The sequence below is a fragment of the Chionomys nivalis genome, chromosome 7 (genome assembly GCF_950005125.1).
Source record: "Chionomys nivalis chromosome 7, mChiNiv1.1, whole genome shotgun sequence".
NCBI lineage: Eukaryota > Metazoa > Chordata > Mammalia > Rodentia > Cricetidae > Chionomys > Chionomys nivalis.
This window is the reverse complement of record NC_080092.1, coordinates 13011715-13026725: the sequence shown is the minus strand read 5'-3', so window position 1 is coordinate 13026725 and position 15011 is coordinate 13011715. Positions and strand designations below refer to the sequence as shown.

Genomic DNA, 15011 nt, shown 5'->3' with positions numbered 1-15011 from the left:
TGCTGGACTCACAAAGTGTGTATCATCAACATTCAGTTTAAAAATGATTTTTTTTTTTTTTTTTTTTTTTTTTTTGGTTTTTTGAGACAGGGTTTCTCTGTGGCTTTGGAGCCTGTCCTGGAACTAGCTCCGTAGACCAGGCTGGTCTCGAACTCACAGAGATCCGCCTGCCTCTGCCTCCCGAGTGCTGGGATTAAAGGCGTGCGCCACCATCGCCCGGCTAAAAATGATTTAACTTCATGCTGGGTGGTGGTGGCACATGCCCTACATGCCCTAATCCAAGCACCTGGGAGGTAGAGGCAGTTGGATCTTTGAGTTCGAGGCTAGTATGGTCTATAGAGTTAGTTCCAGGACAGCCAGGGCTACTCAGAAAAACCCTGTCTCAAAACAAAAGTTAACTTTGAGGCTGACTATGGTAGTGCACACCTTTCATTCCAGTACTGGAGAGGCAGAGGCACGCCTATCTCTATGAGTTCACGGTTGGCCTGGGCTACATTAGTGAGACCCTATCTTAAAAACAAAACAAAGCAAAGCCCCAAGCAAATAAAAACGTGAATAAAGATCCATAAAAATCACCCCCTTTCTTTCCTTCTTGCTCAACTAAGTCTAACAGAGACAGGGGGTTCTCGCCTCCCACCTGTGACACTGGATCAGATGCCCACTTGGCAGAGGAGAACATACCCTGCCAACAGGGAGGCTGCTGAATAGAGCAGAAAGGTGATAAAAACAAAGCCAGACATGAAGCTGCTGCCACACCATCCTCTAGCCGAATATCACATCCTGTCCCCGACTCTGAGACAGGCCACTGAAGTCTCCCTCTGCAACAGAGACTGGGCAAGCAATGTCCCCTCTCCTCTCCAATGTGGTAACAGGCCATAGCTTGTCAGCACTGAGCCAGGTGGGGCATGAAGAGAACACAGTGTGAATCTCAGTGCTGCCAGCCAGCAGAGCGGGAGAACCACAGTAAGAAGTGGACATGGAGTCAGAAACAGCTCCACAGTCATGCTATTAATTTATCCCAGCCTCTGGCCCCTAGCTCAACTCATTTTCTACAACGAGGGAAGAAGACTGCAGGAAGACAATCCACAGCTGGACTAGCTACAGTTTGAATGCACTAATTACAAACTAGAAAGCCCTAAGCAGACCAAGTCGGAGGGGGTGCATCAAGACTGAATGTATTTCCCAAAACATCACAGACTGGAATACCCCCCCACAGATATGCATAATTAAGAAAATAATAAAAACAAATCTTAAAAAACAATAACCATGTCTGCTGACAGAAGTCTTTGATCCCGGCACTCTGGAGGCAGAAGCAGGATCTCTGTGGGTTCAAGGTCAGTCTGATCTACATAGCAAGTTCCAGGGCAGCCAAGGTTACACAAGAAACCCTGTCTTGAAAAACCAAAACCAAACCAAACCAGAACAACAACAGAAAAACCTTCATAGACCATGGGTAACACACGACCACCCCTTACCACGGAATTTCTTTGTGTGGGGGTACACGTCCTTGAGAGCACGCGTGGAGCCAGAGGCTGAGTCAAGTGTCTTCCTTTAGCACCCCACCTCAGCACTACTTCATGTGTAGGAGTGTTTGTCTGCATGTGTGTCTGTGTACCATGTGTGCGCCTGGTGCCCATGGAGGCCCCTGGAACTGGAGTTACAGACTGTTGTGAGCAGTCATGTGGAGATGCTGGGAAACACTTTGGTCCTCTGCAATAGCAGCAGTGCTCTCAACTTACTGTTTGGAACCCAGAGCTTACCAACTGGCTGAACTGGCTGGGTAACAAGCCTTTAAGATCCTCCTGCCTCCACCTCCCCGGGGCTTGGACTGAAGGCATGCACTGCAGCCCTCAGGCTTTCTAAGGGATCCTGGGCATCAGACTCAGACCCCAACACTTACACAGCAAGCACTTTCCTCCCATCCCCCAAGTCCCTAAAAGGCTGATTTTTATGCCTTTTATTTTTTTTTTTTTTATCTTTTACCACAAAACTAGACTTTTACTCTTCACAACTGTCCTTCATGGAGCCTGCAGGGAATATGGATTTCACAGCTCCAAGGGACAAGTCAAGGACTGACAAACATCTGATTTAAGCTCCAGACATACAGAAACCCAGGTTTAGGCAGGTAGACCCGACTTTAATGGGGTAGGTAACAGCAGACAACAGCTAGCAACGTGCTGGAACACGCTGCCTGGAAGTTACTGTGGTCCCTGAACACTTCCCTCAGCCCCACAGTCAACCAGCACCACCCACAAAGACGCCAGGTGGTATGACGGGCCAGCACAGTCGGGGACCAGATGGCTGGGTTCAAATCCCCTTCAGCCATCTGTTTCCTAAATGGCTGACGGCTAGCAGTGGACTGAGGAACCTGATTTTCCATTTGATCCTCCTGTAGGTTATGTACCAAGTGAAAGGTCACAGCTCTCCCCTTACCTTGCCACCGAGGATCCTCACCCAGGATCTTCTCGATCATGGCCTGGCTGGCCAAGACTCCAGGCTGCAGATCAGGTGCACCATCCCCACCACTGAGTTGGCCATTCTGCAGGGCTTCCTGAGCCTGAAGCTCCCTGTAACCAATCACAGCACAGCACAGCAGTTAGAGCCTGAATGTCCCTAGAGGTGGGGAAAGTCAGCAGAATCGATGGCTCCGAAGTGACTTGACTGTCACTTCACTGGCACTACCTTGACGTTTAGGGCCAGACTACAGTGGCAGCAAACACAGGAGCAGTCTTAGGACACCAGTTCTATCTCAAATTGCAATTTTAGAGCTGGTTCATTTACAAAGGATCTGCCCCCACTCCTTCTATTTCAGACAGGGTCAATGTAATCCTGGCACTCCTAGAACTTGCTAGGTAGACCAGGCTGTTCTGAAACTTAAAGAGAACTGCCTGCCTCTGCCTCCTGAGTGCTAGGATTAATGCATTTGAGAAGTAGAGGGACTCGCTCTGCTGTAGCCCAGAACGCCCTGGTATTTACTGTTGCCCTATATTGTAGACAGGGCTTGAACTTGTGGCAGCCTGAGCCTGACTCAGTCTCCCAAGTGTTAGGACATCTATAATGAGCGTGAGCTCAGATAGGATCTACTTTCCACAACAGCTAGGCACACATGGTGTTCATCTGTCTAGACGGAAAGCATTAAACCACTGTCCCTAATTGTGGCTCACAATACACAAGGAAACAGTGAGAACAAATTGGGGCGGCCAGGGACAGGCCTCCGTGGGTAGAGTGCTTGCATGGCAAGCATGAAACCCTGGGTTTGACCCTTAGCCACCATAAACTGGGCACAATGGCAAACTCTGTAATCTTAGCACTCGAGGAATGATAGGACGACAGTTTGAGGCCAGTGTGGCATACACAGGAGATCCTGTCCCCAAACGGGGGCTCAGAAAGAGATGCTTTGAAGCAAAGATGCCAGAAGCAGCAAGGGAGGAAGCTGGTCCCGAGGAAGGCACCCTACTCACCTGATATCACACACAGGTGGCCGCAGGTCCAGGGGCCCATGTGCGAAGGCACAGTGCAGGCCATTCTTCACACAGTGGCCCCGTGCATCTGTTTCATGGATACATGTGCCTGTCTTGTAGTAGCGCAGGTGGTACTTGCGCTCAGTGTCCCCAGTTGTTCGATGCAGGTAGGGGCATCTGGGAAGCAGAGGGGTGAACACACTGACTAGTTCTTGTAGACTTAAAGCTGACCCTGCGGTCCACCGGCCTCCCGCTGGACCTGGAGCAGCTGCTTCTCTATTCCTGCACACCAAGGTCTGCTCTTACCGAGTGAGTACCTGTCCTCTACCCTCTGGCGTAGACCCTTTCCTTATCTTACCATGCACTGCTACTGGTGCTGGTCAGTTTTCTGTCAACTTGACACAAGCCAGGGACATATGGGACCAGGGAACCTCAGCCAAGAAAATGCCTCCATCAGACCGACCTTTCGCAAACCTGTGAGGCATTTTCTTGATTGATAGTTGATGTGGGAGGGTCCAACGCTGGGCAGGTGATCCCAGTTTGTACAAGAAAACAAACTGAGCTTGGTGGTGACAGCACACACCTCTTAATTCCAGCACTTGGGAGGCTGAGGCAGGTTAGTTTGAGGCCAGACTGGTCTACAGAGAAGAGTTCCAGGACAGCAAGAGCTATACAGAGAAACCCTGTCTTGAAATAACAAAAAAGAAAGAAGAAAGGAAAGTGAGCAAGCCAGTGAGACTGTACGCAGAGTTCTTCTGGGGCGTCTGCTTCCGTTTCTGCCTCAAGTTCCCTCAGTGATGAACTGTGATGTGGAGTGTGAGCCAATTAAGTCCTTTCCTCCCCAAACTGCTTTGGGTCAGAATGTTTTAGCACAGCCAAAAAAAAACAAAACAAAACTAAGACATTATCCTTATTATCACTAATTACTATGCCAAAATTAATAGACCACATAAAGACAGAGGTTTTGACTGATGAGAACTTTACAGGCCTACATAACCAACAGCCTTACTTCCTCTGGCCTCCTTCCACCCCATTCCCAGTGCTAAGGTTACTGCCACGCCCAGTTTATGTGGTGCTTGGGGTTGAACCCAGGGCTTTGGGCGCACGAGGCGAACAATGAGCTCCACAGTCACATCCTTTTAACTGATTTTATTTTATTTACTTTTTAAAGTAGTGTTCAGTCAACAGTTTACTTTTGTTTCCCGGAAGTTCTGGGAATTGAACCTGGGACCATGTGTACGCTAGGCAAGTGCTCTATCACTAACTACAGACTTTCAGTTAATGTAGTAAATGAAGCTTAAAATAAAAATATCTCCCCAAGAAAAGAATGAATTTTATTACAAATAAGCATTAAAGCACAGACCATCATACAAAAAGTCTGGAATGACAGAGTGATATCTTCTCCCTCTTGAAGTCATACTACATAGGAAGCAAGCAACTGCCAAAGCTGCGCCCATCACTTCTCTCAAACTGGGAGGTAAACTATCCTGTCAAGTCTGTATTTTGAGACAGGTCTATGTATGCCAGGCTGGCCTCAAACTTGCTATGTACCCCAGGATGTCCTTGAACTCCTAATTCTCCAATCTCTACATCTTAAGAACTGCAGTGGATGCCATACCTAGCCTTTACTATTTTTTCTAAGAAATGTTTTAATACATTATTTTTGTCTACGTGTTGGTCCAACAACCCCAGAAGTCTGTTCTTTCCAGGACTTAACTCATGATGTTATTTGGTGGCAGTTACCTTTATCTAAGCCATTTCATCAGTTCTGGATCTCACTACGTAGATCTGGCAGGCTCAGAACCCCTATTAGACCAGGCTGGCCTCAATCCCAGAAATCTACCTGGTTCTGCCTCCTGGATGCTGGGATTAAAGGTGTGTGCCACTACTGATTTCAGCCCTGAATAAATTTTTGTTTTTGGTTTTTCAAGACAGGGTTTTCTCAATGTATCCTTGGCTGTTTTGGAACTCTCTCTGAAGACCAGGCTAGCCTCGAACTCACAGATACCTGCCTGCTTCTGCCTCCCGAGTGCTGGGGTTAAAGGCATGCACCACCACCACCCGGCTTAAATAAAATCCTTAAATGTGCATGACACACAAGTCATGCCATCTTTCTGACAAGTTATTATCAGAGAAGGTAAGGGTGACTTCTGAGTCCACATCCTGTTGTTTTCAAGGATCCCAAAGAGGGAAAGGGGTCAGGAAGAGCCAAGGCAGCACCTGGGGCAAGATGGAAGAGACAGGGCAATGTCACGTCACAATCACACAGCAGGCACGTGGCTATTTGCCAAAAGAGTCATAAACCAGAGAAACGGGAACAGAGCAAAGAGGGCTCAGACTGCAGGGTGTGTGAGAGATGACGACAATACTACAAACATGTTCTCACGCAGGATGGAATGGGCCTCACCTCCATTTACAGCCCACATCTACCTTGCGGTGACCAGGGATGTGCCCATTCCAGCGTTCATTCATTCTAACTGCCATGCAATTAGAGAAAATGGTGGGACACAGAAAAACATCACTCCAGAGGGGTAGTGAGAGAGGTCCCTACACACTCACCAACCCTTATCCACTCCCTCAATTTCACACTGAAATTTATGTCCATTCCCATGGGGTTTGCTCTGACTTGTGCCATGGCAACCAGAGCCCAGCCTGAGATCTCTCCACAGAACAGCTGCGTTTCCACTGCCTCACACTTTTCTGCTTGGCCAGGCAGTCACTGCCCACTACTCTGTGGCCTCAAAGTCTGAGCTCAGATCAAATATAAATAAAATACCTTGATGATGACATGCTTGTTTTTAACCCGTTTAATTTTTCGAGACAGGGTTTCTCGTGTAACAGCCCTGGCTGGCCTAGAACTCGCTTTGTAGACCAGGCTGGCCTTGAACTCAGAGACTCGCAGAGATCCACCTGTCTCTGCCTCCTGAGTGCTGGGATTAAAGAAACGTGCACCACGGCACAGTTCGAGCTTCCACTTCTAAGACTTAGAGCAGTCTGTCTTGTGTCTTGATGACGGTGGCGTGTGTCACATAGTTCTTACCTGTGATGTCTCTGTGGAAAGACCCTTACACAGTGTTTCATATAAATACTCATGGGGGATCAGGCCTGATGGTGTACACCTTTAACCCGGCACTAGGGACCTAGGGGAAGGCATATTGCTGTGAGTTCAAGGCCAGCCTGGTCTACAAAGCAAAATACATAGTGAGATCCTGTCTCAAAAAATAAATAAAGGTAAAAAGTTGTAGCAGGGCCTAGGGCTTAAGTAAAAACTGAACTCCCTGGAGGGTGAGTGTGAGCTGCAACTGTGCAAACTTCTGGCATGAGCAGTCCAGATGGCTGGAGCACCATATGTGAAAGGCGGAGGCAGGAAGATCTCCGAGTTTGAGGCCAGCCTAGTCTAGAGAGCCAGTTCCAGAATAGCCAGGGCTACAGAGAAACCCTGTCTCAAAAAAAAAAAAAAGAAAAAAAAAAAGGGAAGAAATGGAAACCCAGCAAGTTACCCCAGTGTGGTGGTTTGACTGAGAATGGCCGCCATAGGCTCACATATTTGAATGTGTGCACATGAGGAGGGACTGGCACAAGTTAAAAGGGATTTAAGAGGTGTGACCTTGCTGGAGGAAGTGTGTCACTGAGGGTAAGCTTTGAGGTTTCAAAAGCTGAAAGCAGGCCCAGTGTCTCTCTTCCTGCTGCCTGTGGATCCAGATGCAGAACTCTCAGCTACACCTCCAGCACCAGGTCTGCTTGCCTGCCACCACGCTTCCCGCCGAGATGATAATGAGACTAAACCTCTGGAACTGTAAGCCAGCCAGAGATAAGTGCTTTCTTTGGGAAGAGGCGCTGTGGTCATGGTGTCTCTTCATAGCAACAGAACACCGACTAAGATAAAGCTTCCATAAGGATCCACAATGAAAAAGGAGCCCCCTTATATCCTGAAGTCCACCTGGGCAATATCTGTTCCCAGATGCCCCAAGTATCTTTAGATGGGAGAGAGACTACCCCGTGAGCCAAGTAAGAAAATGAGGCCTGCTGCCCAGAAAAGGGAAAGAAGCAGGGTGTAGAAACCAAACTCTCAGAAGAGTTGCATCAAATTAATGAATTCATTTTTTTTTTTTTGTATACATAGGACAAACTGAAGTCTTTAGCCCACTACATCACTAGGGACAGAGTCTAAGTCAACAACAGTCAGTTGGCACACAGTGGGGGCTACCTGAACCTTCTCCATCCAAACAACCATAGGTACGGTACACACTCCTGGTTCCCCAGAAAGGTCTTTGCTTCCTAGAGTTCAGGAAGGCATACTTCATGCTAAGAGGTACCGCACCTGGTCTCAGGTAAGAGCGGAAGCTTCTATCCTGTGAGCCAGTCTCATTTTCCACCCCAGAAACTACCTCAAAAGAAAGGTCCTGGGTGTGGTTACACATGACTTTAATTCAAGCACTTGGGAGGCAGAGATAGGAGATCCTGTGGGTTTGAAGTCGGCCAAAGCCACATAGTAAGAAGATAAATGGATGGATGGATAGATACTGTGCTTGCAGCTCCAGGAGCACCCATGCTGAATGTGCACAGACATGAATTTAACCCCACTGCCTGCCCTAGATGCTGCTTAATGGATGTGGGTCGACATGCATCCACCACTAACTAATTAGCTGGTCAACCTAAGCAGGCCATGTGAAGCCTGAAGCCCAATTCCCAAGAGGGCAAGGAACATCACACATGACCCAAAGCAATCAACAGAGGCCAATGTTGGAAAAATGTCACGCCCACCAGAAAAAAGGGCAAGATGTCAGCCAGGATGGGATGAAGCAGACAGTACTGTTTGGGACCAAACCTCAAATGAAGTAGTTAGCAGGGGTCCAGTAGTTGCCCAAGGAGTGTTAAGGGGCAGACAGGCTGAATAGGGGTCTTAAGAGGAAGTGGTAATCGGGTGACCCCCAACCAGAAAAGAGTGCAACAGGAATCTTTTTTTTTTTTTTTGAGACAGGGTTTCTCTGTGGTTTTGGAGGCTGTCCTGGAACTAGCTCTTGTAGACCAGGCTGGTCTCGAACTCACAGAGATTCACCTGCCTCTGCCTCCCAAGTGCTGGGATTAAAGGCGTGCGCCACCACTGCCCGGCTCTGCAACAGGAATCTTAACAAGACTCAAGACTGTTTGGCAGCAAGCTTTCCCAAAGTGTGTGTGTGTGTGTGTGTGTGTGTGTGTGTGTGTGTGTACAAGGGAGCGTTGGAAGGACTCCAAGGGGAAAGATGGTACCAGGGAAGGGGGGTGCTCATCGAGGTTGGTGACAGTGTGGAAACCAGAAGGAAAGAGTGAAGGCAGAGAAGGGCTACTGAGAAGTGCCCACAGTGCTGCCCATGTAGAGGTGCCCACCCCCTGGAGCAGACCCAGAGCCCTGGATGGGCCCAGCCACCATCAAGACTAACTGGATGCTCACTTTACCACACACTGGCTAAAGAGGCTTTGCACTAAGAAATGATGTTTTAAAATAATGGATTTGTGGGTCTAGGCATGAGGCTCAGAGGCAAAGCCTAGCTTTCTTGAGGACCTGGGTACTATTTCCAGCACTATAGTAAATACTTACTGTTTGATAGTACTATGCCAAAAATAAAGGATTTCAAGACCCTGAGATAGAGGGAAAGCCCCACCATCAATACTCTGGAAGGTACTATCTAATTTACAATTTCTATGGCAACCCTGCATGAACCAGAATATGCAATTACTAATAAGATAAACGACAGCCATTCCACATGTGCAGCGGTGGGGAAGTCCTTCTCAGTAATTACTAAGCAGAGACTCCCAGCGGAGGCAGCCTGTCAGATGCTTCCTAAAGAGCAACTCATCCCATGTGCTCAAGATAAATTACAAACAAAAATCTTTCCTAAGACCTATCTGACCCTTTTTAGGCACACATGCCCACAGAACACATCCCCAACTGAATGGCAAGCATCTGGCAAGTCCCTCTTAGGTTTCCTAATGATAAACTACAAGCTACTAAGCCTAAATGTTAGCTGGCATGTAAGTAACGACTGCATATGGTTAATTACCCCTTGGACACAACTAAAGAACACCTAGAAGCTGGTGTTCACTGCAGCACACTTCATTCCATTAAGAACGGACACACCAGCCAGGAAGTGGTGGCACACACCTTTAATACCAGAACTTGCGTGAGGCAGAGGCAGGCGGATCTACAGAGCGACACACCCTGGGTGCACAGCAGTGACATGCTCCAATAACCAAGACCACCAAATTGCCCGAGACAGGTTTTATTTCTCTCTCTCTCTCTCTCTCTTTTTTTTTTTTTTTTTTTTGGTTTTTCGAGACAGGGTTTCTCTGTGGTTTTGGAGCCTGTCCTGGAACTAGCTCTTGTAGACCAGGCTGGTCTCGAACTCACAGAGATCCACCTGCCTCTGCCTCCCAAGTGCTGGGATTAAAGGCGTGTGCCACCACCGCCCGGCTCTCTTTTTTAAAGGTTTATTTATTTATTCTGTATGCATGCCAAGAGAGGGCACCAGATCTCATTATAGATGGTTGTGAGCCACCATGTGGTTGCTGAGAATTTAACTCAGGTCCTCTGGAAGAGCAGACAGTGCTCTTAATCTCTGAGCCATCTCTCCAGCCTCTATTTCTCTGCTTTTTAGATTTATTTTATTGTATGTGTATGAGTATTTTGCCTGCGTGTATAGCTGTGTACCATGTATGTACCTGGCACCTGCAGATTTCAGAAAAATGTTGATTCCCTGGGCCTGGAGTCATAGGGGTGTTGTCGGCTGCCATGTGGGTGCTGGGAACTGAGCCCAAGTCATCTGTAAGAGCAACAAGTGCTCCTAACCACGAAACCAACCCGCCAGCTTAAGGCATGCTTTCCTTTTACAAATTAAAATTATCACTGGTGAATTCTACAAGCTATCCCCAGGCCGTACTCTAGGGTACCATTTGTCTCATGAATTCCAGCTCTAAATTCAGGTAGCAGCAGCCCCAAGGTGACCAAGAGATCATGGAAAATTGGGAACTGAGGCTATGTCTTAGCCAGAGAGTCACCTGTCTTCTGAGGACATGTTCGAAGGAGCCAGTTCAAAAGAAATTAATTTAAATACCACAGGTGTCTTTAAGCAGGTAGATTTCTGTGAGTTCAAAACCAGGCCAGCCAGGGCTACACAAATTATGACTAGGAAAAAAAATTACTGCTGGGTGGTGGTGGTGCACACCTTTAATCCTAGCACTTAGGAGGTAGAGACAGACAGAGCTCTTGAGTTTGAGGACAGCCTGGTCTAACAGCGAGTTCCAGCAGAGTCAGGGCTACACAGAGAAACCTTGTCTCAAAACAACAACAACAAATTATTATACGTATTTAGAGTGTGTGCGCCAGCATGCACATATACAACAGCAAATGTATGGAAGCCAGAGTATAATTCGTATGCGTTTTCTTCTCCCATTATGTGAGTCCCAGGGATAAAACTGAAACCACCAGGCTTGGCAGCTAGTGCCTTTACCCAGTGAGCCATGTTGCTGGCTCTAGAACATTACAGTAACTGAAGCTCAGTAGGCTGTACTATTTATCTAGTTCACCCCTCAAGCTACTTTAACAACAATATATCCACTAAAAATCTTTCTATGAGGGGCTGGAGAGATGGCTCAGCAATTAAGATCATGTAATGCTCTCCTAAGTTCAATTCCCAGCACCCACAAGGCAGCTCACAACCGTCTGTAACTCCAGTTCCAGGGGACAGGGCGCTCATGCAAAACATCAATACACATAAAATGAAAATAAATACATTTAAGGAAAAAAAAACTGATGAAAAAAAAAGAGCATATACTGCTCTTGCAGAGCAGCTAAGTTGAGCTTCCAGAACTCACAGTGAGTAATTCACAACCATCTGTAACACCAGCTCCAGGAGATCCTCCGGCCTTTGTGGGCATCTGAATTTTCATGTGTACAAAACACACACACACACCTTACCCCTCCCTCTGAGCAGGAAGCAGCTACCTCAAAACTCCCCAAAGGACAAAGGTGGTAGTGCATGCCTTTAGGTGGCAGAGGCAGGTGGATGGATCTCCAAGAGTTCAAGGTTAGCCTGGTCTACAGAACGGGGTCCAGGAGAGCCAGAGCTACAGAGAGAAACCATGTTTCAAAGAAAAAGAAAACAACAAAAACCAAAACCAAACAAACAAACAAAAAAGAAAAAGAAAGAAAAACAAAAGATGGGACTGGAGATGGAGAGATGGTTCCGTAGCTAAAAGCACTGGCTACACTCCCAGGGGACCCAGGTTCAACTCCCGGCACCCAAAAGGCAGTTCACAACTCTGTAACTCCAATTCCAGGAGATCTGAAACCGTCACACAGACACGCATGCAGGCAAAACACCAATGCACCACAAAAAAGAAAAAAAGAAAAGCTGGGCAGTGGTGAGTGACGCACGCCTTTAATCCTAGCACTCAAGAAACAGAGGCAGGTGGATCTCTGTGAGTCTTTGAGGCCAGCCTGGTCTACAAGAGCTAGTTCCAGGACAGCTAGGACTGTTACACACAGAAACCCTGTCTTGAAAACAAGACGAAAAAGGAAAAGAAAAAAGAAAGGAAAAGCACAATGCCAAGTATGACAGAACCTGTAATCCAGCCTTGGGAGAATAAGGCAGGAGAATCAAAGTTGAAATATCAGCCTGTATTACATAAAAAGAATCCTATTAAAGGAATAAATAAGTAAAAAGCCCAGTACGGGGAGCATGCATGCCTTTGATCCCAGCACTCAGGAGGCAGACTCAAGCAATTACTGGAAGTTAGAGACCAGCCTGGTCTACACAGTGAGTTTCAGGCCATTTGAGACTTGGAAGGAAGCTAGGGATATGGATCAGTGGGAGAGGGTTGGCCCTTGGGTTCTTTCTCGCCCTAGTAACAAATATATGAAAACAGTCACATTTCCCCACATCCAACAAAGAACAAAAAAGAACCCCCAGCACCACAATTCTGTATGACTATTACGATGACTTCTCAGGTGCCAGATCCTCTGACGTGTCAAGAGATCAGGTCTTCGAGACAGAGACTGACCTCACAGGCAGGAAGCGGCTACCCTGCCCCCACATCCCCAAACTGCCCAAAGGACAGAGGTGACACCTCCTGATACTATGTTCTCTCTGAACACAACGAAGACATTGGGGCAGGAGAGATGCCTCAGTCAGTAAGATGCTTGCCTTGCAGATATAAAGAACTGAGTTTGATCCCTAGAACCCTAAAAAAAAAAAAAAAAGAGAAAGAAAGAAAAAAGAAAGAAAAAGAAAAGAGAAAAAAGGAAAAAAAGGCGGGGCACAGTGGTACACACTCACAATCCCAGAGATAGGGAGGCAAAGACAGGCAGTCCCTAGTGCCTGCTTGCTAGCAGACCAGCGAACTTAACCCACTTAACCAGCTCCAGGACAATGAAAGCCTTTTTGTTTGTTTGTTTGTTTTGTTTTTGTTTTTCGAGACAGGGTTTCCTGTAGCTATCAAGCCTGTACTGTAACTAGCTCTTGTAGACCAAGCTGGCCTCAAACTGCTTCTGCCTCCCGAGTACTGGGATTAAAGGCGTGTGCCACCACTGCCCTGCTGAAAGGCTCTTTTTCAAAACAAAGTAATAATGAACACATATGAGACTGACCCACGAACTCCACTCTGTGAATGCCCAAGAGTGTGAGCACCCACAGACACTCTGCACCTGGACACATAAGCACACATGCACAGACACACAAGTAAAGACATCTATTCATAATACCATTAGAAACCTATAAAATATAAACCAACCCAAGCAAAACCTCGACTTATTAAAATTTGAAAGTATTACATAAATGTCAACACGGAAATAAAATAATTTTCCTATTTTTTTTTTTAATAAAAAGAATGAGCTGAGAAGGTAGCTCAGTGGTAAAGGCCTTGTCTAGCATATGCAGGGCCATGGGTGTCATTTCATGCCCAGTACATTATTAATAATAAAAGGTAAAATCAAACCACTAATCCTTCTCAGAGTAACAATTCTGCTCCCCTCCTTTAAAATACACAGGTAAGCGCTCGCTTCAGCAGCACATAAACTAAAACTGGAATGACACAGAGAAAACTAGCATCGCCCCCGTGCAAGGATAACACGCAAATTCATGAAACATTCCGTATTTTTTTTTTTGTGGTCGGGATGTAAAACAAAACAAAAATGCACAGTGAGCAGCAAGGAAACATTCCATGCTTACGTGTAAGCAAGTACTTGACTGAAAAGCAACCAGCCACACAAAACCCTTTTAAATCAGGTAGCTGCAAAACTCTGGCCAATTTTTAAATAGGGCATTGGGAGGGATAAGGGTGAAATCAAAATAAGGGATAAGAAAGTGAATCAAAACCAGCCTGAATTACCAAAGATTTCCCCCTACAACACACAGGGAACTAGTTTAAAAATGGGGAGAAACACACACACACAAACACACAGCAAAGCCCTGGAAAACCTGCGTAAAAATGAGGTTCCCCTCTACAGGTAGCAGATATCAAAAAGAACTAAAAAGTCAGCATAGTGGCGCACATCTTTAACCCCAGCACTTGGAGAGTGGAGGCAGGTGGATCTCTGAGTTGGAGGCCAGCTTGGTCTACAGAGTGTTCCAGGACAGCCAGGGCTACATACAGATCTTGTCTCAACACAAAAACCAGGAACCTCAAGAACCTGTTGACCTGAGGAGAGGCCAGCAGCCACCCACCGGAGCCCCACTTACTCGTCGCCGTCAGGACACAGGCCGGTGGCCTCATCGTACTTGGAGCAGTAAACGTCCGGGCTGTAGTTGAAGGTGCCATCCCGCCGTCGGAGCGGTCTGCGCCGACGCTGATTTAGGAAATGCCAATGGAAACAGGTGAACGGCCTGTGCTGGCTGCACTTATGCTGCAAAAACAGGGAGCACTGCTCTGTCCTAAACTCCTTTAGATACCTAAAAAGACAAACAGCGTTGCGGGCCGCAGCCGCCGCCGGCTGGAGGCCCCTGGGACGCGGCGGGGCAGGGTCCCAGACACGAAGCCCTCCCCCGCCCACCTACCGCCCGAGTCCATCTGACTTCCACGGCCTGGTACCCTCCCCTTTCCACGGGCACAGTCCCTGGACCCCAGGCGCCACTCCCCAACTCAGAGACCAGGTAACTCCGAACAGATTCTCAATCCCTTGACCCCCAAATACCACTTCCCAGTCCCCAGATAAGATCTCCCAACTCAAGACGCACACCTCCTCGGAGCGTGTCACCCCAAGTCCGATCCCAGATAACTCTACACAACTAGACTCCATTCTCCGCCCCCTTCGATACAGTCCCTGACCCCAGGCGCCACCTCTCAATCCCCAGACCCCATCAACCGACTCCCGCGCAACTCCTTTCTCGGGTTCCAGATGGACTGCAAGCTCCACCCGCCCACACCAAGCGCAACCCCTCTTCTGCGCTGCAGAAACGACCCCCAGGCTCACAGCCCAAGCGTCCATCGACCCTAGGTGCGACTCCGCCTCCAACCCAGAGGCCACCCCAGACTCTGGGCGCCGCCTCTCAAGCTCGGGCGACGACTGCCCGCGTC

General features: G+C 47.7%; 1 protein-coding gene and 1 non-coding gene across 5 annotated transcripts in view; one reads left to right on the top strand and one right to left on the bottom strand.

Annotated features, from left to right (window-relative positions):
• Nucleotides 1–15011, bottom strand: part of Unkl (unk like zinc finger) — a 42019-nt gene that overhangs the window by 26581 nt on the left and 427 nt on the right. For 3 of the 4 annotated variants that reach the window (XM_057776443.1, XM_057776444.1, XM_057776445.1), the window contains exons 2-4: nucleotides 14177–14386; nucleotides 3462–3638; nucleotides 2434–2567 (exon numbers count right to left, since the gene is read on the bottom strand). In XM_057776443.1, coding sequence (XP_057632426.1) covers nucleotides 2434–2567; nucleotides 3462–3638; nucleotides 14177–14386 — 521 coding nt within the window. The remainder of the gene's footprint in view (nucleotides 1–2433; nucleotides 2568–3461; nucleotides 3639–14176; nucleotides 14387–15011) is intronic. The other variant, XM_057776446.1, reaches the window with a different exon arrangement.
• Nucleotides 13490–13596, top strand: LOC130878932 (U6 spliceosomal RNA). Its single transcript, XR_009057538.1, has one exon. It is a non-coding gene; the product is annotated as a U6 spliceosomal RNA (small nuclear RNA).